The 22851-nt window shown below is 37.1% G+C and overlaps 5 protein-coding genes across 5 annotated transcripts; 1 reads left to right on the top strand and 4 right to left on the bottom strand.

The window, feature by feature from the left end:
• Positions 1 to 4: 4 nt before the first annotated feature.
• On the bottom strand, positions 5 to 1131 carry FSST1_008937 (SDR family NAD(P)-dependent oxidoreductase; the record flags this gene model as incomplete). Its single annotated transcript, XM_083225868.1, has 2 exons — positions 5 to 813; positions 867 to 1131. 2 exons carry the CDS (start codon positions 1129 to 1131, stop codon positions 5 to 7), a joined length of 1074 nt encoding a protein of 357 aa, XP_083084898.1.
• Positions 1132 to 1843: 712 nt separating this feature from the next.
• Positions 1844 to 5421, bottom strand: FSST1_008936 (uncharacterized protein; the record flags this gene model as incomplete). The annotated part of the gene is made up of 4 exons (XM_083225867.1): positions 1844 to 1895; positions 1954 to 4816; positions 4872 to 5349; positions 5413 to 5421. 4 exons carry the CDS (start codon positions 5419 to 5421, stop codon positions 1844 to 1846), a joined length of 3402 nt encoding a protein of 1133 aa, XP_083084897.1.
• Positions 5422 to 15425: 10004 nt separating this feature from the next.
• FSST1_008935 (lunapark family zinc ribbon domain-containing protein) lies at positions 15426 to 16646 on the top strand (the record flags this gene model as incomplete). The annotated part of the gene is made up of 3 exons (XM_083225865.1): positions 15426 to 15449; positions 15504 to 15739; positions 15797 to 16646. 3 exons carry the CDS (start codon positions 15426 to 15428, stop codon positions 16644 to 16646), a joined length of 1110 nt encoding a protein of 369 aa, XP_083084896.1.
• A 795-nt stretch (positions 16647 to 17441) lies between these two features.
• On the bottom strand, positions 17442 to 19624 carry FSST1_008934 (kinase-like domain-containing protein; the record flags this gene model as incomplete). The annotated part of the gene is made up of 5 exons (XM_083225864.1): positions 17442 to 17882; positions 17947 to 18205; positions 18262 to 18328; positions 18401 to 19185; positions 19311 to 19624. The coding sequence occupies 5 exons, from the start codon at positions 19622 to 19624 to the stop codon at positions 17442 to 17444; spliced, it is 1866 nt and encodes a 621-aa protein (XP_083084895.1).
• Positions 19625 to 20360: 736 nt separating this feature from the next.
• Positions 20361 to 21210, bottom strand: FSST1_008933 (uncharacterized protein; the record flags this gene model as incomplete). Its single annotated transcript, XM_083225863.1, has 2 exons — positions 20361 to 20676; positions 21062 to 21210. 2 exons carry the CDS (start codon positions 21208 to 21210, stop codon positions 20361 to 20363), a joined length of 465 nt encoding a protein of 154 aa, XP_083084894.1.
• Positions 21211 to 22851: the final 1641 nt, after the last annotated feature.

The following is a 22851-nucleotide window of genomic DNA, read 5'->3' as shown; positions in this document are numbered from 1 at the left end:
CTCTCTACTGACCAGCGGCAATTGTGTAGCCTCCATCGACAGCAAGTGTCTGTCCAACCAAGTACTGGTTTGTGGCAAAGAAGAGTACAGTGGCAGCCATGTCCTGATCCTTGCCGGCCCGTCCAGCGGGAACCTTCTCGGCATACTTCTCTTTGGGAATGAAGCTCTTTTGGGTCTCGTCGCTTCCGTCAGTGGTCATCTCGGACGGGAATACACCGGGGGCGATGCTGTTGACTCGAATCTTGAGCTTGTTGCTAACAACTTCTGCGGCGAGCATGCGAGTGAGGTGAACAGCAGCACCCTTGGAAGCGTTGTAGGCAAAGTGGTGCTGAGATTTCTGAATCAAACCACTGATGGAACTGATGTTGATGACGGTAGAACTCCAGCCTTGGTTCTTCTCACTGCTCTGCTGGAGAAGAGGCAGAAAGGCGGCGGTGGTGAAGTACATTCCAGTAACATTTGTGTTGTATGTTTGGTTCCAGTCCTCAAAGGTGGCATCCTTGTTGTCGAAAAGGTTCTCCTTCATCTCCTGTGCGGAATTGGCCTCAACCTGGAAAGAGTTGCTTGAGATACCGGCGTTGTTGACCAGGATGCATAGACAGTCCTCTTTGGTTTTGTACTCGTCCAAGAGTTTCTGAATTCCCTCCTTGTTACCTATATCGGCCTGAATTGGAATGATCTCTCCGGCAACATTTTTGCCGTAGTTCTCGACAACACGGTCGAGCTTCTCCTTCGTGCGGCCAGTGATGTAGACCTTTGCTCCGTTGACAGCGAGAGCCTGGGTAGCCATTAGGCCAATGCCAGAGCCACCGCCTGTTTATTATCAGCTATAGTTTTTGAGAAAGGAGTCGAGATACCAAACATACCTGTTACAAGAGCGACCCTGCCCTTGAGGTCAAAAAGACTGTCGCGAGCAAAGTCTCGCTGCTCGCCGCCGCTAGCTGGTTGCATGCCTGCCATCTTGTTTGTGGCGTATTGGAAATCTCTCCGGATGCTTGTTTGAAATGTTTTGAATTGGGTTGCAGCTGGGACGCAAGAGTTCTTAATCAGAGGCGCTGTGAATCGGAGGGTAGGGGCAAGAATGCTTCTGGGGTTGGAAACTCCAGGAATATGAGCGAGCTGCTTGGACATGATTCTTATATGGATTTCAAATTTCAAATACAGCAAAAAAAAAGAGGGGTAGTTACACAATAAAAAGGAATAACTAACAGGAAGAAGTTGTCATGAGCACGAATGAACCTCCTCCTTGTCCTTGTATTTACGCCCATGACGAGCTCATGGCTCCAACATGAGGTCAATGCAGCTCTCCTGCCGTAGAAGCTCTATCCATGACGAAACTTGTCGGAGGAAAGTGCCCGGCGTGGTCAGAGAAAGCACGTCAATGGAAAAACAATTGGAGTTGCACATTCTTTTTGTGCTAGGAAGCTTATCATGACGTCGGCGTGGAGTCAGCATGATGAATGACCCGTACTTCTGCTGGCCATGATCGCGATCTCCAAGGTCAATTGAAGGCTGACAAAGAAAATACACGGCGAATGCTGCAATAAATTAAGCCAATCAAGACTCCAGATAAATCTGTAATCTCTGCATCTTTTTGAGTGTCATGACTTCTATTGAGGCTGACCGGAGCTTGAGGACCCACTCAACCTTCAACGGCTTCAACACCATCACGATCCCTTACATCACTGAGGCTCCTCCAAACAGTGACGTCCATTTATTTCACAATATTCCTACAATCATATCTGTAGCTGTACCGTTACAGATCTCAGCTACGTGAAACCCAATTCACGAACGCCGTTCCATAATATCCTGCCCATCCTCCTTTGGCTTCATCCTGCACCATCTATTTAACCTCAATATGTTGTACAGCTTTCTGCCACTTCTGCTCGTCCGTCCTAGTAATACTAGATTAGCCACTGTCCATTAGAATATAGTGGGTAGTAAGTAACTCACTTGTCGAAGCGCAATAACTTGCCAAGTACTGGTACAAGCTGCGCTCTTAGCTTGGTGTCCTTTTGCTCCAAGAACTGTAACAGGATTGTCTTGAGGTAGACAGTATCCGGGGCTCCAGCTGGTGAACCATTGCTTCCGCTTCGTACCGAATCGAACGAACTACGGCTCGAACTAGCTACGAGTTTGGTCTGTGCTGCCTTGAGATCCTTGGATAGCTTCTCATAACGTTGCTTCGACTCTTCCAGCATGCGTCGAAGTTCTGCTCGCTGCTTCTCCACATCGCGGACTTGCTTCTCTGATGCATCCAAGGCTGTTCGGAGCTGTGACGCCGTTGTTCGGAGCTCGTCGGCTTCTGCCTCAGCCTTTTCTTCGACTGACTCGAGTTCTTCCCTTCGTTTGCGCCACTCCTTTTCGCGTTGCTCAAGTTCATCTCGCTCATGAGTCAAAGTCTTGACCTCGCGTTCAAGGTCCTTCAGCTTCTGTTTTAAATCTTCCGTCTCTCGTGTTTTGCGCCGTGCAAGGGTGGCCGACTCATCCTCGATTCGATCTCGCTCTTCGACTGCAGCTTCCATTCGTACCCTCATATCTCGTACCTTGTTGTCGGCGCGTTCATCAACATCCGCCAAGAGCCGTCGCATTGTTTCGCCCTCGCGTGTCCGCTCCTGAAGTAAGCGCTGAACTTCGGCCAACTCCTCCTCCAATGACTCGGCTTGGGATTTGGATTCCTTCAGTTGTACTGACATCTCGGCCGTCTGGTCTCGCATGCTGCTCAACAAACCTTGGGCATTGCTGTATTGCTGCGTCTTGAAGTCCACCTCCTCCTGCGCTGCTGTTTTCTCTCGCTTCAGTTTGTGCATTTGCTCTTCAAGCTCCTTTACCTTGGGTCGCAGTTTGCCCAGTTCGCCCTGCACTGCCTGAAGCTCCTGCTCCGCCTTGTCAGCCCTTGCACCAACTTCAGCCTTCTCGGCCTCGCTTCGGCGAAGGTCTCGTCCGGAAACTCGCTGAGCATCCTCGAGGCGAAGCTTGGCGTTGGTCTCGACAGTCAACTTCTCCTGTAGACTCTTGATCTCAGTCTCGCGATCGGAGGAAAGCTTCTGAACACGTTCCACATCCCGCTTTAGGTCCTTTTCTCGTTTTTCCATATCTCTGAGCTCCTTAGTCTTGTTGGCGAGCTCCTCTTTCGTTGCCTTCAACGTAGCGGATTCCTGGCGTAGGCTCTTCAACTCTGGCTGCGCCTTTTGTAGTACCTCACGTAATTCTGTCAGGTCCTTGAACCGATTTTGAGCCAATTGTTGCGCAGCACCAAGATCAGCTTGCAGAGTAGACGTCTTCTCCTTAAGATCGTTGTATTCTGTCCTGATGGAGTCCATCTCGCTCTGCAGCTTGAAGCCAGCCTCGGCATCTGATGTGGATGAACTGATCTTCTTTTCTAGATCAGTAATCTGCGCCCTCAATTCCAGCTTCTCAGCTTCGAGATCCTTAATCTTGTCCTTGGCCTCAACATGATCTTGGCCAATCATGAGAAGGTTCTCTTGCAGTGACTCGATCTCCTCCCGTAAATCCTCCTCAGTCTTACGCTTCTTGCTAAGACGATCGATTTGCATGTCCTTTTCAACAACCTCTTCCTTGAGCCTAGCAATCTCAGCCTCTAGCCCGGCATTTCCAGCGGCGTCAGGAGTAGTTGCTGGCTCAAGAGTTTCCACGGGACCTCCTGCTGCTGGAGCCTGAGAGGGTGCTGCGGCACTACTGGCACCGCCCTTGCCCTTCTTCTTCTTGTTGTTCTTCTTCTTACCGCCGCCACTGGCAGCTGTCGCAGAGGCCGCCGTGGGCTGCGAAGCTGCAGGCGTTGGTGTTGCGGCAGATGCAGGCGTGGGCTTGGATTCTAATTTCTTAGTCAAATCGGTAATCTTGCTCTCGCTATCGGACCTTTCCTTCTTCAAGGTGTCGATCTGGCTGTTGAGGTCATCGATCAGCTTCTTGGAAATGGTCTTTGCGTTAGAAGCCTTGGCCAACTCTGCGTCAAGCTGGCTTGCACGCTTATCTGACGATGCCATTGAAACCTTGAGTTCGTCAACCTTGATTGTATGCGCATTCTTGTCCTCTTCTAGCTGCTTGAGTTGCGCCTGTGCCTCCTCCAGTCGTTGATTGAGGTTTGTGATCTCCTTGTTGCGGTCATCAAGTTGGGCCTGTAACGATTCCTTTACCGTAGCAGCGTCGCGAGTCTCGCTCAGCTCTCTAGTGGCGCTCTCCAGGCTTTCAACTAAACCAGTACTAGTCTCTCTGGCTGTAGTGAGCTCCTTCTGGAGGTCCCCAACTTTAGACTTCAGCTTCTCAATCTCTTGGGACTTTGACGCAACATCAGCCTGAAGCTGGGGGATCTCATCGTCGTAAGAAAAGAACTCCTCGTTAGACTCCTTCGTTTCGGCGACCTCGCTGAGTGGCTTTTGAGGCTTGTGCTTGGGTGAGAACATGCCCATGACAGAGGACACAGGAGATTTCGATTTCTCGGGCTCCTCTGTGGAAGTGTCTTCACTCTTATCCTTCTGGGTATCCTGAGAGGTCTCCAAATCACCCGTCTTTGGCTGATCAGCGCTTGCAGACTTCGCTGTCGCTAGCTTTTCTTCCAGCTTTCTTGCCCTTTCTTCGGCTTCGTTATACTTTTTCTGCAGTTCCTCCTTATCTGTCGATACCTTCTTCAGTTCCTGCATCACCATGTCACTCCGGAGGTTCACTTGGTTGAGGTATTCTACAAGGGCATCGGGATCACTGATAGAAGTCAAGGGTGTGTTCTCGCGAAGGGCTTTCTCGAACGGCTCGATTGCCGTGGCACGTCTATGGGCAACACGGTAGGAGCGAAGCAGTTCTAGACATTGGGGTCAGTCCCAGAAACATCTATAATATCGTAGGGTTGAGCTTACCAGGATATGTCGCCTCGAGCTTTTCCAACTTGCGCAACTTCTGTCGAATCTCAGGACTCAACTCCTGAGGCTTCGGTGCCTGTGGTTTAGTTGCTGGAGCATCGGTGCCACCATCTTGACCCTTGTTCATACTGGCTTCGTCTTTGGCTCCCCGACCTTCCGGAGTCTTGCCTTCTGACACGTTTTCTTGACCATTGGTATTGTCGGCATCGGCACCAGTAGGAGGCAATGGGGTAGCAGTTCGACTCGGTTCGTCACTATCATCAATCACAAAAGCGGCCTCGAATACAGCAGGATCTGGGTTGGGGGCGTCGCCTAAGTCGGAAGCTTGCTTTCGGGACTTCGCGCGCTGACCCGGTATGGCATCGCCTTTGCGCGACGACGTCGAGCCTGTTCTAGAGGGGCTTCTCGGCTGGGTGGCTGTCTGCTGGCGGGCTTGTTCCTCGGCAATGGTCCGATCGATGGCGCTTTTGAAACGCTGTTGAATTGTAAGTGACCGCACGTATAACGCAGATCAGATAGTTGTCACGGCAGAACTCACTTGGAACATGATGGCTCCCTCAAGTCGAAGACCAACGTCTTAAAGACCAAGGGACGCGCGCAACGTAGGTAATGGTGTAAGTCTTGGAGATAGTAAACAGGAGTGTGCAAATGAGTGTCCGGGAAATGAAGACAAAGGGAATGTCAAGAAGATTAACAAAACGCCTTCATGGCAAATGAGAGATTGTTGGTGGTTGAGATGATGAAAGGAGTTGCAGGCTCTTGGTCCCTGCTGGCAGAGGTAGCTAGGTAGTGGACAGAGTTACAGTGTTTCCATGTGTCAGGGTAGCAGAAACGTTAGCCGCTACAAGCACAAGGGACGGAATAAATAGGCCAGCTTATGCATTACAGACCATACTTTTTAGGTTGTTTATTTATGTACCTTGAATCTTGGATGCTAACTTTTCTGCTACCACTAGACCTAGTAACCATAAATTTTCTGGGGAAGGATTATGTGGCTCGTGTATTTCTGTGGCTTATAAACAATACCTACCCTCAGGGTATCAGAAAAATTGACCGCTGGAAGCATAAGAGACGAAAATAATGAGACAGCTTATGCTTCTTAGGGTATAGTTCTTAGACTACTTATTTTTATACCCTAAGACTTAGGAGGCCATTTTTTCTGCTACCCAGCCTACCTCTCCCTAGACGGGCAGGCATCCAAGCATCCAGATAGTTAAACGAAGTATGGAGTCCTCCCTAGGTAGTTTACTATATGCGCAAGTTCAACTGATAAACCCTTCTTTGCGACAGAAATGTTTATTTGCCCATTTCCGCAATATAGAAGCTGCATTAGGGTGGGTTATGGTCTAAACTATAGTTCCAGGTAAAAGTTCTAATATATCCGGGGACTTAACCCTGCCTTCCTTTTAACTATAGCATTAATATAATAACTTTAATATATTCTAATTATAGTAAAAAATGCCTTAATAAGTATAAAATATATATTATTTTTCTTATAAAAGAATAAAGTTTATAGTAATATATAACTTAAGTATTTTTATTAAGGATATTATAGCTAATATAGATTTATTATAGTATATAATATAAGGAGTTATTTAATAATATAGATATTAAAAGTTTATTAAAGATTTACCTTAGTTTAAAAGGCCTTTAAAATTATTTAATTTAAATAAAATATATATAAAAATATTTATTAAAAGAAATACTTTTATTTTATATATAAATCTTATTAATAATATATAATTATTTTATTAAAGAAAGATAGTTTATTATTAATTTAATTAATAAAGGGATTTAATATAAGCTTATACTTTAATACTTATTTATTAATAAAGAAATTATTAAAATTTAAAAAGCTTAATATAATAAATATTATTATAAAGATAAGTCTTTTTAATATAGCTAATAGTTTTCTAATAAGGTTTTTATTAATTATATAAATAGTAATTATATTAAGTAATTATTTTATTAAGTAATTAATTTAAACCTTTTTTTTAAAGAAAGCTATTTTAATTATATTATAAGGTAAAAGACTTTATTTTAATAAAGTTTAACCTTATAAATTAGCTATAAGATATAATTAAATATTTTTTAATAAATTTAATTATAATAAACTATTTATAATTATTCCTTTTATTAATAATTTTAATTCTAAGAGAGATAATATAATTAATAAGATTATTTTAAATTACTTATAATCTTATTTTCTAGGGTTAATTAAAAATAAAAAGACTTTTTAATATAATAATGCTTATACTTTTAAAGCTTAAAAAGTTTAAAATTAACTTTAACTATAAATAAAAAGAGAAAGGGTATATCTTATTAACTAGCCTCTATATAATCCTAATTTTATATATATTAAAAATCTATAGAAAGTCTTAAAAAAGAGAATATATAATATATACCTTAAAATAGCTATCTATTTAAAGTCTATTTATTATAGGCTTAGGCTTAAAGGGCTTAAGCCTAGGTATTAAGTAAGTAGAAGAGTAGTAAAGTAGAGAGAGTAAAGGGGTATATTAAAAGGAGGTAAGGGATTTCTATATAGCCTTTTTTTTTCCTCTTTAAGTTTAATAATACTATTATTAATATCCTTTAAGTAGCTATTAAAAAGCTAGTCCTTTATAATTATTAAATTTCCTTTAGCCTAAGACTAATAATAATTCCCTGGCTATAATATATACCCTCTAGATAAAGAATTAACTATTTTAATTAGTATAGAATTAGCCTAGAACCTTAACTATTCTTAATTAAAATAAAATATTAATATTTAGTAATTAGGATAAATATTAATTAAAGCTACTTAAGTAAATAAAAAAGGCCTTACTTAATGCCTTATTTAATATAATATAAACTAGACTTAAAGGTTTTTATATAGACCTTTAATAATAAATAAGGAATAATATAATAATAATCTTTATTAAATAATATATATAATAGTAAATTAACTTTATCTTAATACCTTAGCCTTAAATTATTAAATAGGCTTTAATTTTACCTATTAAATAACTTAATTTATAATCTATTTAAGCTTAATTAAATAGCCTTATTTAATATATATTTAAAATTATAAAGTTTAATAGTAATTATAGCCTTTAATTAGCCTAGTATATTATTATTAATTATATACTTTATATAGTAGGCTATAAGATTAATAATATAATAAATTAGTAAGTATATATTTACTATTACTTAGAAAGTAAAGTTCTTTATAAAATAAAACTATTCTTTAAGATTAAATAAGCCTAAGGTATAAACTTATTAAAGTTTTTTAATTATATAAAGTATATTTATAATAATTAATATTATTAAAAGCTTACTTAAACTAAGCTAAAGTAAATATAATAAATAGACTTAGAAATATTTAGCTAGTTTTTTATTTAATTTAATTAAAAATTAACTATAATAAGAGGCCTTAGTTAAGATAATAAAGTAAAACTAGCTTAATTTTAATAAGTATTTAATAAGGAATTATATAATTACTTAATTAAAAGGGATATATTTTATAATAATTTTAACTAGGCTATTTTTATATATTATATTATAGCTATAGAGATTAAGTCTTATAAGCTAGAGGAAAAGTTTAAAATATTAAAATAAACTAATACTTAGAATTATCTTACTATTATTAAGGATAATAATAAGGATATAGTTATAATAAGTATTAACTTAGCTAGAATTTAATAAAGCTAACTATAGGCTTAAGTTTAAATTTAACTTAAAGCTTAATAGTAAGCTAAGTAAGTTTTAATTTAAATTATATAAAATTAATAAATATCTAGAGCCTACTTTTACTATAGTAATTAAATATATATAGTATATAAATACTATATAGCCTAAGCTATTAGACTTTAAAATATTACTTAGGTTAATTAGACTTATATAGAACTCTCTAGGAATTAAGAATTTAATATTAAAGATTTAAAAAATTAGCTTCCTTTAGACCTAGTCTTATTTAGAGGATTACTATAAATAACTAGGGTCTTAAGTAAATATATTACTTAAATATAATAAAATACTATAAGGAAATTAAAGAATAAATAAATAATATATTACTATTAGTCCTTATACTTTTTAATTTTTATAAAGTATTTAATACTTAAATTAACTCTAGTTATAATTATTATAAAGTAATAAATAAGAAGATAGTAAAGAAACTAGGCCTTTACTAGATATTATAAGGAAAACCTAAGGAGATTTAAATAGTAATAGAGATAATTTATATAGGCTAGCCTACCTATAAAGAGATAATAATTATTATATATATTATATAAATTATAATAAATATTAATAAATAGTTAATATTAATCTTATTATATATTATACTAAGGCTAGCTTAAGATATAATCTTAAGGCTATTATAATTAGCCTATTATAATATATATATTTATATTAAATAAAGAGAAATAATTATTAATATAATAGGAAAATAAGTAATTAAACTTAAAAATAATTACTTAATATTAAACTATATTATACTTATAATTAAGGCTATATTTATAATAATAATAAGATAATAAGCCTAATAATAAATACTAGGGTTTATTATAGCTATAATAAGTCTCTATAAAATAATAAAGATTTTATAGGTTATAGTACCTATAGAGATAAAGGCTAGTATAAGGATTAGATTTATATTTCTATTAAAGCTATAGGATTACTAAGACCTCTTTAACTTTAATAAAGCTATAGCCTTTTTACTATATTAAGGCTCTTAAGACTATAAAATCTACTTTAAACTTAATTTAAATAGAATATAATTAGATTTACCTTAAGGCCTTCTTTATAATATATTAAAAGATTAATTAATTAAGCTATAGAAATAAATTATAGATTTAATAGATAAAGGATAAGTTTAAGCTAATAGTTCCTTAGTAGTAATATTTATCTTATTAATAAAGAAGCTAAGAAAAGGATAGTATTTTTACATAAACTATAAGGCCTTTAATAAAATAACTTAATAAAATTACTATTTATTTTTACTTATTAAGGAAATACTATAATCCTTCTTAGAGGTATAATAGCTAATTAAGCTAAATATCTAGGCTATTTTCTATAAGATTTAAGTTATTAAAGGAAATAAGAATTTAATTGCATTTTAAATCTAATTTAAACTCTTTAAGTAGCTAATTATATTATTTAATTTAATAAGAGCTTTAACTATTTTCTAGAGATATATTAATAAAGCCTTTAGACTAATATTAAGAATATTTACTATAGCTTACTTAGATAATATCCTTATCTATATTAATAAATCTAAAAAAGACTATATATAATATATAAAGGAAATACTATAATAGCTATAAAAAGCTAAATTAAACTTAAACTTATAGAAATATATCTTTACTATAAATAAGATTAAATACTTAAGATATATTATTAAGGTAAGAGTTAAAATCTGCCTAGACTTTAAAAAGGTAAAAGCTATTTATTTATAAAAAGCTTTAAAAAGACTTAAAGGTATATAAAGCTTCCTTAGCTTTATTAACTTTTATAGAGACTTTATACTAGGGTTTATTTAAATTATTATATTACTTAACTATTTTATAAAGAAAAATATATTATTCTTATAGATAAAATAAGAGGATTAAGCCTTTTAAATACTTAAAAATACTTTTATTTTAAAATTAATCCTAGCCTAATAAAAACTAAAATAAGAAATAATAATTAAAATAAACTGCTTAAAATATACCCTAGGAAGGTATTTATTATAAAAGAATAATATTAGTATTTTATATTTAATTATATATTATTTAATACCTTTAAATATAATATAATAAAATTATATAATTTATAATAAAGAGCTTTTAATAGTTATTAATTACCTTAAAGTATAATTAGTAGAATTATAAGGAATTTTAAAATTATTTATTATATTTATAGATTATAAAAACCTTAAATATTTTATAAAAATATATAAAATCTTTAAGTATTAAGTAAAATAAGTTAACTTTCTTTTATAGTTTAATTACTATTTCTAATATAAATTAAAGAAGGATATATTATAATTAAATATATTATCTTAAAGAGAATAGAATAAGAGAATTAATACTATAAGATAAAGCTAAGTCTTTTAATTAATCTTTATTTTATAGTTAAAGGCTAAAGGCTTAATAAAGTAAATACCTTATTAATAGAATATTAATATAATACTATTACTATATTATAAGGTATTCTTTAATTCTTATTTATAGAGTTTATAGGATTAGGCTATTATATACTATCTAGAGTATATAGCCTATCTTAAGGCTATATATAACTAGGAATAATAATTCCTTAAAGAAGTAAAAATAAATAAATAGATTTAAGATTATTATATTAATAATATAAAGTTACTTTAATATAGGGGATAAACCTAGCTCTCTTTATAAGAGCTATTAACTATAGTAATTATCTAAAAGGCATATAATTTACTTACCTTAGGCTACCTAAGGAAAAACTTAACCTTTTAAATCCTTAGCTAAGATTACTATTAAGATAATATATCCTAGGATATAGCTAGATTCTATTATAATTACTATTATTAAGGGGCCTATAAAAGCTATTAATATAAGTAAGGATTACTTTAATTCTTATTAATACTAGATTATTACTTTATATAGATATTTATAGACTTTATAGTTAATTTACTTAGAGAAATAAAAGGAATATTTATATTTTTACTTATAATTATAAATTACCTATTAAAATATATTTAATTAGAGGTATTAATAATTATTATTATTAAAGTATATATATTATAATTCTAGGATTATTAATAGAAATTCTATAGATTTTTAAAAAGCCTTATTATAAATTAAGGTTTAAATTAATTAAGGAAATTCTAAATAGAATTATATTACTTAATTAATATAAAATAACTTCTTTTTATTTTATATTATCCTTAAATAAATAAAAAGATAAAATAAGTTAACTAAGAAGTATAAGTAATATTATAAATAATAATATCCTTTATATAATTTAATTAGCTAAACTATTTAGCTATAATATAGTAAGCCCTTAATAATTATATTTTATTAATTATAGGATTTAGCTTAAATTATTTATTATATAGCTTTAACTTTAATATTATATAATAGCCTAATAATAATTAAGAAAGTTATACTTTAGCTAAGGAATAAGTAATCTTTTTTATAGCTTATCTCTATAATAAATTTAACTTTATTTAAGCTATAATTATATTTTAATAGTAAAAACTTAAAGATATAAAGAATTAGGCTAAATAGGCAATAAAATACTTTTAAATTAATAATTAAGTTTAGCTTAATCTATAAAATATTAAAATAAATTACCTTAGTAAAAACCTTAATTAAATAATATAAATATATATAATAATTAATATCTTAAATAAATTAAATATAACCTTAAATATACTAAGGAACCTATATTTAATATTTTATATTAATCTAATAGAGTAGGTAATAATAGACTTAATGCCCTTTTAAATCCTAGTAGACTTTAGACTAAAATTAGACTTTATTTTATATAAAAAAAACCTAGAGTTAAAAAAAATTAAAAAAAAATTAAGTAAAAGAGATTTTAATAGCTAAAAATATATTAAAATAATAATAATAATATTAAATACTTATTAAATAAATAAGATAAATAAAACTAATATAATAACTATTAAAAGACTTTATAAATATAATAATATTAAATAAGTTTAAGGTATAATAAGGAAAAATCTTAATTTATAATAGGCTATTCTAGGCCTAGAAGTTATATAAAAGTATAAAAACTATATATAAATAAATAAAGTTACTTAAAAATAGTAAAGTCTAGAAGAAAATTAAAGAAAACCTAGGGCTAAAATAAAATTAAAAGGAAACCTATTTATCTTTACTATCCTTACTATTACCTCTATAATAATTACTATAATAACTATTATAATAATAAGAATAGAAATAAGAAGATTAATAATAAAGTAAATAAAAAGAATAGAAATAGTTATTATAAAGGTAAATATTAGTAATAAGCTTATTAAATTAAAAGAAAGTAATTAAGGCCTTAGTATAAGTAATAATAATAATATCTTAAGTTATAGTATTTTTATAAATAATAATATCCTAGATATTTTATAAAAAGGTATTAATTTTTTTTATTTAATTAAAGATATTCTAAAAGATTTAACCTAGGGTAATTATAATATTATTAAAAGTAAAACCTAGTTTAATACTATAACTATAAATAGTAAAACTTAGGTTAAAAAGAATAGAAATTATAGTAATAAGGAAATAATAGGTAAAGGTATTAGTAAAGGAATTAATATTATTATAATTATTAGTTAAAAAGGAGAGATTTAAAGGAATATAAGTAAGCTAAGTAAAGGTTTATTAGAGATAAGCTTATAATATAATATATTAAAACTGCTTAATTTAATAAAAAAAGTTAATAATAAGGATAGCTATTATAAAACCTTTTTTACCTTTATTAAGGCTAAAGTAAAAAGATTAAATAATACTTTTATTATTAATTCTAATAATAAAAAGCTTTTTCTAGATATAATAAAGTTATAAGGAGATTATAAATAAATAGCTTTTTTAATAATATTTAGTTTAATACTTTATATATTTTATATATAAAGTATATTTACTAGGGAAATAAAATAGCTTTAAGCTATTAATAATAAAATAGGTAATATACTTTAAATAGGGCTAGTATATATTATCTAGGAAATTAAGAGATTTATTATTAAAATTACCTTTAATAATAAAATTACTTATAGCTTACTTAAAGTAATACCTAGAGAGGCTACTAAAGGTATAAAGAAGAATTAGATTATTATTACTTTTACTAGTAATAATAAATCTAAGGGAAATAAATATATTAAAAATAGCTATATAATAGTTAATAAATTAAAGTAAAAATATTAATATAGGATAATTATATAAGGAGATAAGTAATTATAAATTAAAAAGTAAAAGAAATATAATAAGAATATAATAAGTAATACTTATAGAAAGCTTATATAATATTAATAAAGAGAATAAGAGCTAATCTAGGGATAAATAAGATATATTAAAGGAATAATATAAAGGTTAAAGGGGAATAAAAAGAAACTAAAATAAAAATATAATAAATCTTTATATAATATAAGATTAGCTATTATTAGGTTAATAATAAAATAATAGGAATATAATATTATAATTAAATATAATATTAAGGTTACCTAGGATAATATTAAATAGGATTTACTTTAACTATAGTATTAAGTTAAACCTATAGTATATTAAGTAAACTTTAATAAATAAAAATTAATTAACTAGGCTATTATATTTAAATTTAAGCTATTAAGATATTTAAGGGAATAAATAGAGAATATATTATAGGCTTAAGCTTAAAGGGCTTAAGCCTAGGTATTAAGTAAATAAAAAAGTAATAAAATAAAGAAAGTAAAGGAATATATTAAAAAGAGATAAGGGATTTCTATATAGCCTTTTCTTTTTCTCTTTAAGTTTAATAATATTATTATTAATATCCTTTAAGTAGCCGCTAAGGAGCTAGTTCTTTATACTATTATAGCTTTAAGCTAATTAATTAAAGCTATAGAGAAATTATAATAAAAATTAAAAATAAAATAATTAAAAATATAATAAAATTACTATCTACTTAAATTAATATATATTATAATATAAATATTTATTATATTAAGTAATAATATATATTACTAGAATCTCCTTTAAATTCTCTATAAAATAATATATAAAATACCTTAATTAAATAAATATAGCCTATAAAATAATAGGTTAAAGTAGGAGAGTTAAACTAAGGTAGTTAATATTAACCTAGAATATATTAAAACTTTTGCCTAGCCACTGTATATATAACACAGAGAGGTAAGTAAGATGACCTATATATATTATATATTGGCGTTTAAAATAGGCATATAGACATCCTTAGCAAGACTAGAGAAGATAAGGCAAGAAGGTAGCGAATCGTTTCGGTTGTTGTAAATAAGTTCTACTCACTGACAATGAAGGCGTCCTATAACTAACACGATAGATCTATAACAAACAACGTTTATACTGTCTAGGTCTAGTTCTCCTGTAAACAAACGACTTGTATCTTGATCGTGATGTTCTGAGAAGTAAGGTGAGTTAGTAACAATGGAACATATTGAAGGGAGAATCGTCCATAAGTCCTGTTGGTATACATTCTCCCCTGATTTAGTGAATATTGTTTCAGTTGATGCTATCTGTCATTTATCCGGGCTAGGTAGACCGTTGAAGCTCAAGCTCCCTTTTTTAGCATCAGTGGAGCTATCACAGGCTAACTGCCCTCCCTGTCCTCCCCCTGGGGTCCTCAGGTCGCCCACATGAGCTGAGCCCGCTGAATGAGGTCACACCTTGCACTTGTTCAACTCAACTTCGCATTCTACCATTCCTTTACATCGCCACTTTTCTCTATTTCCCCCTTCATCTCTTCTTCGCTTTGCGATATTTCCTTTTCGCCCATAACTTGGGCATACTCTCCCTTCCTTGTGTTCTTTCCTTCTGTTGTCTTCTCTTTGTATACTTGGCCCTTCCTGCACTATCTATCTTCTTGATTAAAATGGTGGCCTTTTGGCCCTGGGGGGTAATGCCTCGTCTCTGTTGAAATAGAGTGCAATTGCTAACATATTCTTGGTAGGGCGAATCCTCCGACACCGCTTCCTTCGAAAAAACCCTTTCTACGCTTTCGACAAAGATCAATGATGCTCAGGCCTCTCTAGACAACTTCCGCGCAAGCTCTCGCCGCGCCCGTGTCATTTGGACACTATACCTCAGCTTCGCTTATCTCGTTTATGCGATCGTCCTTCTTCTTGTCGTCGGATATGACAACCTCGGTGCTTTCGAATGGGGCGGTCTTACAGGCGGTCCGGTGCTGTAAGCTCTTCACCGAACGTAGGCAATGCGACTTGCAAACTGACGAAATTGTGACAGCATCTACGTAACACGCACGACCCTCGCCACGTACTACAGCTTTCGCATTGAGACACTCAGTGCCCGCCTTAGAGAGCATCAGCAAGAGCGCGCAAAGACGATCCAGAAACTCAAGGAGGCCACCAAATATGACTCCACTATGGAGTTAATCGAGAAGTACGGCGGGGCTGACAATAAGAGCAAGAAGAAGGATGGCGAGCAGAATACAGACAAGACGCCTGGCAAGCAACAACATGCTGCCCCTGGCCAGGGGTTTCCAGGTCGAACGCGCATGCCTCCTCCTCCAACAGCCAACATCCAGCGGGCTCACAGTCCTATGCCAGGCCCAAACCCCATGGAACCCGGTGCCGAATTCGCTCCTAATGCCGAATGGTCTACACCTCTGCCACCTCCTTCAGCTCCCGGTACCCCTCAGCCTCCTCCTCCGCCCCCGCTGCCGCAGAGAAGTTATTCTTCCTACTCGACCGCTGCCCCTGAAACTCACTGGTACGACCGTATCTTCGATGTCCTCCTTGGCGAGGATGAGACCGCCCCCAAGAATCGTATCGTTCTTATCTGCCAATCGTGCCGAGTTGTAAATGGCCAGGCCCCCCCTGGAACTAAAACGTTGAGCGAGCTTGGACAATGGAGATGTATGTCATGTGGTGCCTCGAACGGAGAGTTAGATGAAGGGAGGCGTATCATGAACGAGGTTCTGGACGCCGCCAAAAACGCAGAGACTAATGGCGACAGTGTTCATGAGGAGTTCGCTCCTGAAGACAGTGAGCCCCCCATGGTCGATGTGAGCACGCCCAATGATGGTCCCGCTGCAAACACCAGAAAACGTAAGGGGGGTAATGGAAAGAAATGAGATGTATCGATCTATATGTAATCCTGTACGACCACGACAGTATTGACAAATTACGGAGATGGGGTTTATGGCATCTATTAATAATCGAACGTTTTAAAAGCTACCTATCTACTAAGGTACTTTATATGAGCCTTGGAGGAAATACGTATATGCTACTGTTTCTTTACTCGATTTTCCACTTACGAAGAAGTAACTTCCATTATCCCTTGGTTACTTCTAACTTGGATTACTGCTCTAGAAAGTAAACTATGATGATCGATCGTTCGGTGTAGAAGCTTGAAACGCCCCTCACGTTGATAAATCCTTTGCCTTTACATGTGTTGACATGTAAACCAGCACTGGTTTTAATCACACTTATTGTTACAAACCAGAGACTACAGGGTGCTGCATAGCCTTGTGCATTGGGCGCAAATGATTTAACATCAGTCGCTGTGAAACAAGTCAAGTCTATCATTTTCACCTAGTCCTGTGACTAATTTCAACAATGCAACTCTTGAGACTTTCATATAATAGTGTAAGTCCAACATGTGTACCCCAATATCTCTTCATGTCCAAAACCAAAGCACGCTGAGCAATTGGTTAAGTATGAAACCTTTTCGCTGTCCAAAAAGACAAGAAATCATGCGGCTTTGAGGAGATTGACTTGGTCCCAATAGATGCACAAGTGTAGCACCTAGGGCCGCGTGGGTCACCAACAAAAAAACCAGTCATCCGCATCATCTGGATGGCCTGGAATGTCGGCTTGTGTTCGTTTGTTCCTCTGTATTCGACATGTCCGGAGCGTCTATAGTCCTTCTATCTCTTCCTCACCTCCGTCGACCACCCGTCAATCCCCTCACCGCGACCACCAACCTCCAAGCCTTCAATTTTCAATCCTTTCATGCCGGGCGTGTCCTCTAACCAGTTATGACCTGCCATACCACCAGCGTTGGCTCGCTTGTCGGGAACCAGCTCCAACATTGGGGTCAAGAAGTCTGCAATACGCTTTGCTTCGTCTTCTTTGAAGTGATATTTTTCGCGTAGGACATCTGTTAGAGCCCAGTGTCTAAGTCGGTGAATGTTCCGCAACTCTCCCTTTCGATTGAAGATCTCTTGACTCCACTTGCCACTGAGACATAAAGATTTGGGAAACGGTCCAAGAAGCTCAATGATCTGGGCGATATGATCGTCGTCCTTACCATACTTGGTGCCTGACTGGGGATCAAACAAGTAGTCACCTGTAATCAACTCAAATACCTAGTAGTTGCAGTCATGTTAGCAAGAGCTGTGACAGCCTCATCAAGAGTTTGGGGGCCCATACCATAGCTGCCATACTCCATACATCAGTGCTAGCACCCCATTTCGAACCCAAAATTACTTCCGGCGATCTATATTGTCTTGTCTGAATGTCGTTGGTAAAGTGGTGGTTGACCCAGCAAGCATTACCCAGGTCTGCAATCTTGACGCTGATAACGTCGAAGGCATGCGCATCTTCCGCCTTGCGCTTATCGCCTGCTGCGGCAGAGGGGGAGTTCGATTTGTCCAGAGAAATGCCAGAGACCTCACGGCTGAGAAGGTCGCTTCAAGTTCGTTGTCAGTGTTTGAACAAACTTTTATTTGGTGAGGATTGACTTACGCTGACTTTTCTCGTTGCTTCTGAGCGTCGTCGGATGGCTTAGGGGATGCCTCATTTGATGATTTGCCTATCGGCATAATGTATTAGCCATGTTTCTGTACAATAAGACAAGGCAATGGGAAATGCCTGAGCGACTTACCATCATTCAAAACACCAGCAAGACTTGAGTGGGGGGTCGGTGAGGGAAAAAGGTTGGACTGGTTGAAGCTCGTGTTGAGGGGAGATGGGAGTGGTTGACTGCCAGTGATGAGAGTTCTTCGACGTCGCCGTCCGTTACGATTGTTCTCTTTCTCAGCAGCTTCGGGCTTAACGACGCGCTTAACAATCTGCTCGACGTCTCCAATCTCAATAAGAACATTTTCTGGTTTGAGATCGGTGTGGATGATACCGCATTCGCGATGGAGGTAATCGAGGCCGAGAAGCACCTGCTTTGTGATTTGTTTTACAAGGGGCATGGGAATACCACGATGGTTCCAACGCTTGATGAGGCCGAGCAAGTTCTCTCCTAGGACTTCGAAAACCATACATACGTGGGTGCCATGAGGTCCCTTGTGCTCAAACGAGTCCAAAAGACTCACAACATGCTTGCGACCTGGGTGGTCGGGCTTGGCCTGAACAATCTTATTGAGAAGCTTAATCTCGTCGATGGCGGTCTCGGTATAGTGGGCGGCGGAGCGGACGACCTTGAGAGCAACATGTTTGCCGTTGGTGTTGTCTCGGGAAAGCCAGACGGTTGAGAAATGGCCCCATCCTAGCTTGCGAACGACCGTGTATTTTCCGTCTTTGAACTTCTCTCCAACCTGTACTGGGTGATAACCACCTTTGCAGTAGTCTTCAGAATCTTCCTCGTCTGCAGTGTTTTCGGCGGCGTCTTCGACGGACGAGGATGAGGGGGAGTGGGCCATGGCCGAGAGTTGGTGGGATCTAGAATAGGAGAAAGGAGGTTAGTGATGGCCCAGAATGTATCTTGATATGCGGCAAAAATCAGCGCACGAAGGCAAGGGTCTGATGATGAATGAAAATAATGGCGGAGCCAATGCAATCTGAACAAACAACCACGGTCGCAAGATTTGGTGGGAGAGCGACGGCGGCGAAAGCGCTGATGGCCTTGCGCGTGGTGGGGGACCTTTTCCGGATTGGGCTTGGGAGTGGTGAAATGGCGGGGAAGCATCAAAACATCATCCAAGAAGACAAGGTAGCAACGAGTCAAGACGCGCTGGCGCAATGCATTCATGAAACCAGCACGTCGAACCTCAGACCGTAAACTGCCAACAGCCCAGAGCCCAATCCTGGGCGCCAGCATGTAATGGAAGAGCGTCAACGGGGTAGGGAGGTGCAACCTTGATTTGAGAAAGCTGCTCATGGTGTCTTTACATGACGCAGCTTACGCTGGTAATAAATAAATCGGGCGCTGGTTCTTCTTCTTTGCACTCTGCACTCCTTGGCTTTGGGAGCACGTCCAAGTCAATTGGGCAGCGAAAGTGGTTATAATCGAGGCAAGAGTACGCAAAGGTTATGCTTGTGAGTGGTGTGGCGGACGATGGGCGGGGAATAGGGAAAGAAGAGAGAAAGAGCAAGGATCTTGTGAAAATGACGATGATGACCAAGGCGTATATGTTGGGTGACGATAGCGGTCGCGGACGTCTACAGGCTGTGGCAAAGAGGAACAGGAGAAGGGAACAAAAGAAGGGGAAAATAATATATAAAGATAGGCCAGGCCAAGACGAGGGAGATTTGTTGGAGATTAACCAGAGGTCGGGGGCGTGCTCCTTGTCTTTGGTTTTGATTCTTTGACTCTGGGCTCAGCGTCTTTGCGGATCTGCACTCGCTTGGCTTTCAGTTTTCTAGGGCCCTGCCAAAGGCCATGGGATGGCTGGCACGCGGCGCAACACGGAGCGTCCCGCCCGGCGAATAAAAGGGTCTTTCAGAGCTCAAGTCCAAATATCCAGCTCACCAAGAACCTTCTAAAAGACAGGGAACGTGAATGCTGAATGCGCAGTGATGGCAGAATGGCAGACACCCAAGTCAGGTGGCTGTAAATCAGACAGCCATAGGGACAACCACTATGGCAATCACATTCTCATCGTCCTCCGCTTTCATTAGCCAAGGGCAGCCAGGCACCTCGAAAGGTGCAGTAGGCGAGTGACCAAGTGCACCTCTACCAGGGCAGGCCAGGCTGAGATCAGGTACAGAGGACCCAGTGATCGATCGAGGGATTCAAGGTTGGTGAATGCCCAAGATTTATGGGGTCGTGTCGTCCTATCAAGGCCCAAGCCCACAGTCCCCCAGAGGCTCAGTGCAAAGGGAACAATGCCGCTGTGAGCAATGTCCACACTTTTTTCAACTTGCTTCACGGCTGTTCCCTGTGAGGTGACACAGCATGCCACGCCATGCTGTTGAGTGTTTCTTGGACACCTGAATAGGATGATGTTTATGGTTGGGACCGCCATTGACATTTGCCACTCGCCAGATATAAGCAAGCCGTGAGCGTAGTTTCATGTCCGAAGCAAAACCCCGTATTCTGTGTGGATGGACAATCGCAGGTACCAATGCGCACCAAAACTTGTTGGTGACCGCCGTATCTCGTGCAAAAGACCAACGGCCACAAATCACTTGAGTATACCACGCAGACTTCGTTCGGGCGGTTTCAATGCGACAAGCAGAACAAGGTGTGACCATGAAATTCCCAAGGCTAGTGGAAGTTTGCCAGAACCAAGACAGGATGGTAAGTAACGAGGGTAATGCAGAACGGAAGATAAACAGAAATAACAAGACGAACAAATAAATATTCGATACATACCCATCTGCCTGGTTTGCGCCCTCCATGGTGATGATAGGTTTCAGATCCTTCTTGCGCTTCTTAGCCGCCAGACTGCTATTGTTACTGTTTGACCCGTTGCTGTTGGCATTCAAGGCCTTCTGGGCGTCGGGGGATTGTGTGCCGTTCATTGTGTTTGGATCGTTCAGTCTGCTTGCGCGCGACTGTGCAGGGTCTATATGGCAATGCGAGACCGGAATAAAGATAGCGCTCTTATGTCCAAGTCGTCAATGGTCTGCGTCGTGAGTTCGTTCAATTTTCGTAATGTATGTTTGTAGGATGCGACAAGCGTCTAATTTCTTTGATTGTCGGTAAGATAGGTAGGTAGGTTGGTATGGAAGTTGAAGTGGGGGAAGAGGGGTGCTTGTAAGTGTTCGGTCGGTCGGTGTCGCAAAGAGAGTATGTCTATGTTTTTTTCGCCTTTCGTATCGATGATACCTAACACCGAAATCGCCCAGATGAATTGCTCCAGATGAAATAGAGTTAAGATAAGCAGAAGATGATTGCGGTAGGTACTCCAATTGCGATCTTGGTGCGACAGGGTCGTGTTACGTAGTAGCGGCCCAGCACAGTATTTTACCAGGATCAAACAAAAGTATCAGTGCTGGCTGGTGTGCTATATTGGTTCCAGGGTGAGCCAGCAAGCTATTGTAGGTAACTTGGTTGACTGAGTAATGGCTTATGATGGGGAGATGGTGATCCAGATAGGTTCTGGAAGGTGAAGAATAAACAACCGTGTACTATTTAAAGAGATAAATCTTTGGACTTAGAATGCAGGAGAGTGAAGAGAAATAGCCCGCTGCCAACTGATGGAAACAAGGAGGGGCCCAGATGCCAGGGTCCCGGTTGATGGGTTGGGCTGGGACAAGAGGAAGGTGACAGATTCTTGCAGTGTATGTACACCTAACGTTAGTACCTACTAGGTACCTACTATCTAGGTACTAAGGTAGGTAGCCAACAGGATTTTGCGTTGACTTCTGTAAACGAGGCAAGCGTCTAAATTCACAACCTGACATTGATAAGGGTATAAATACAAGCAAGATTACAACAGCTCAATTATGATGGCGGTCTCAGACGACTCACGACATAATTAATATCAAAACAATAACAGGGACAGTTAGTCCATCCGCGAGATACATGCATGTGTGGATTAGTAGGTATGTCAAGTCGCAAAGCTATTCACGGCCCTGGAGCAGCCCAAGAACCTATAACAAGGACTGACAAAGAGAATGACGATGCTTGCCGTCGCAATCGAAACTTGATCTCTTGTTCTATTAATCCCTGCTGTGCCTAAAAAAAAGACGGGCTCAAGGCAAGGATTCGTAGAAACAAATGCATTCGGACGGCCAAGTAGCGGCATTTGTTTTGGGTAATAGCTGGTGTCGGTATCTAGTCGTGGTGATGCTCTCGTATCAGGCGCTAAAAGTTGTCTTGCACATTCATTGATTCGAGCATGGAGCTGACGCCATTCTTGCAGGTACATACCGAGCAGGGCACTCCTGGTTGTCTCCTGCAAGGATGCCTGTCGCAAGTTTGTATACCGATATTATGTAGGTACCTAGGCACTAAAACGATTCAGAACACTGTACAGAGAAGAATTGATTTAACTTTACGTGTAGCAGATGCAGATGTATCTCACAACTATGGCGCGCTTCGACTGCTGCTCAAACTTCTCATTGCCCATGTTGATCGTAGTCGCATCCATAGCGCATGTCAAATATGGAGGTAGCCTCTCCATCGGATCTTGGGCTTCATCAATTGCGACCTGACGT

This window comes from Fusarium sambucinum, chromosome II (genome assembly GCF_050947815.1).
Source record: "Fusarium sambucinum isolate potato_lamoka chromosome II, whole genome shotgun sequence".
Classification (NCBI taxonomy): Eukaryota; Fungi; Ascomycota; class Sordariomycetes; order Hypocreales; family Nectriaceae; genus Fusarium; species Fusarium sambucinum.
The sequence above is the reverse complement of the archived record's forward strand: the minus strand, read 5'-3'. Positions and strand labels throughout refer to the sequence as shown.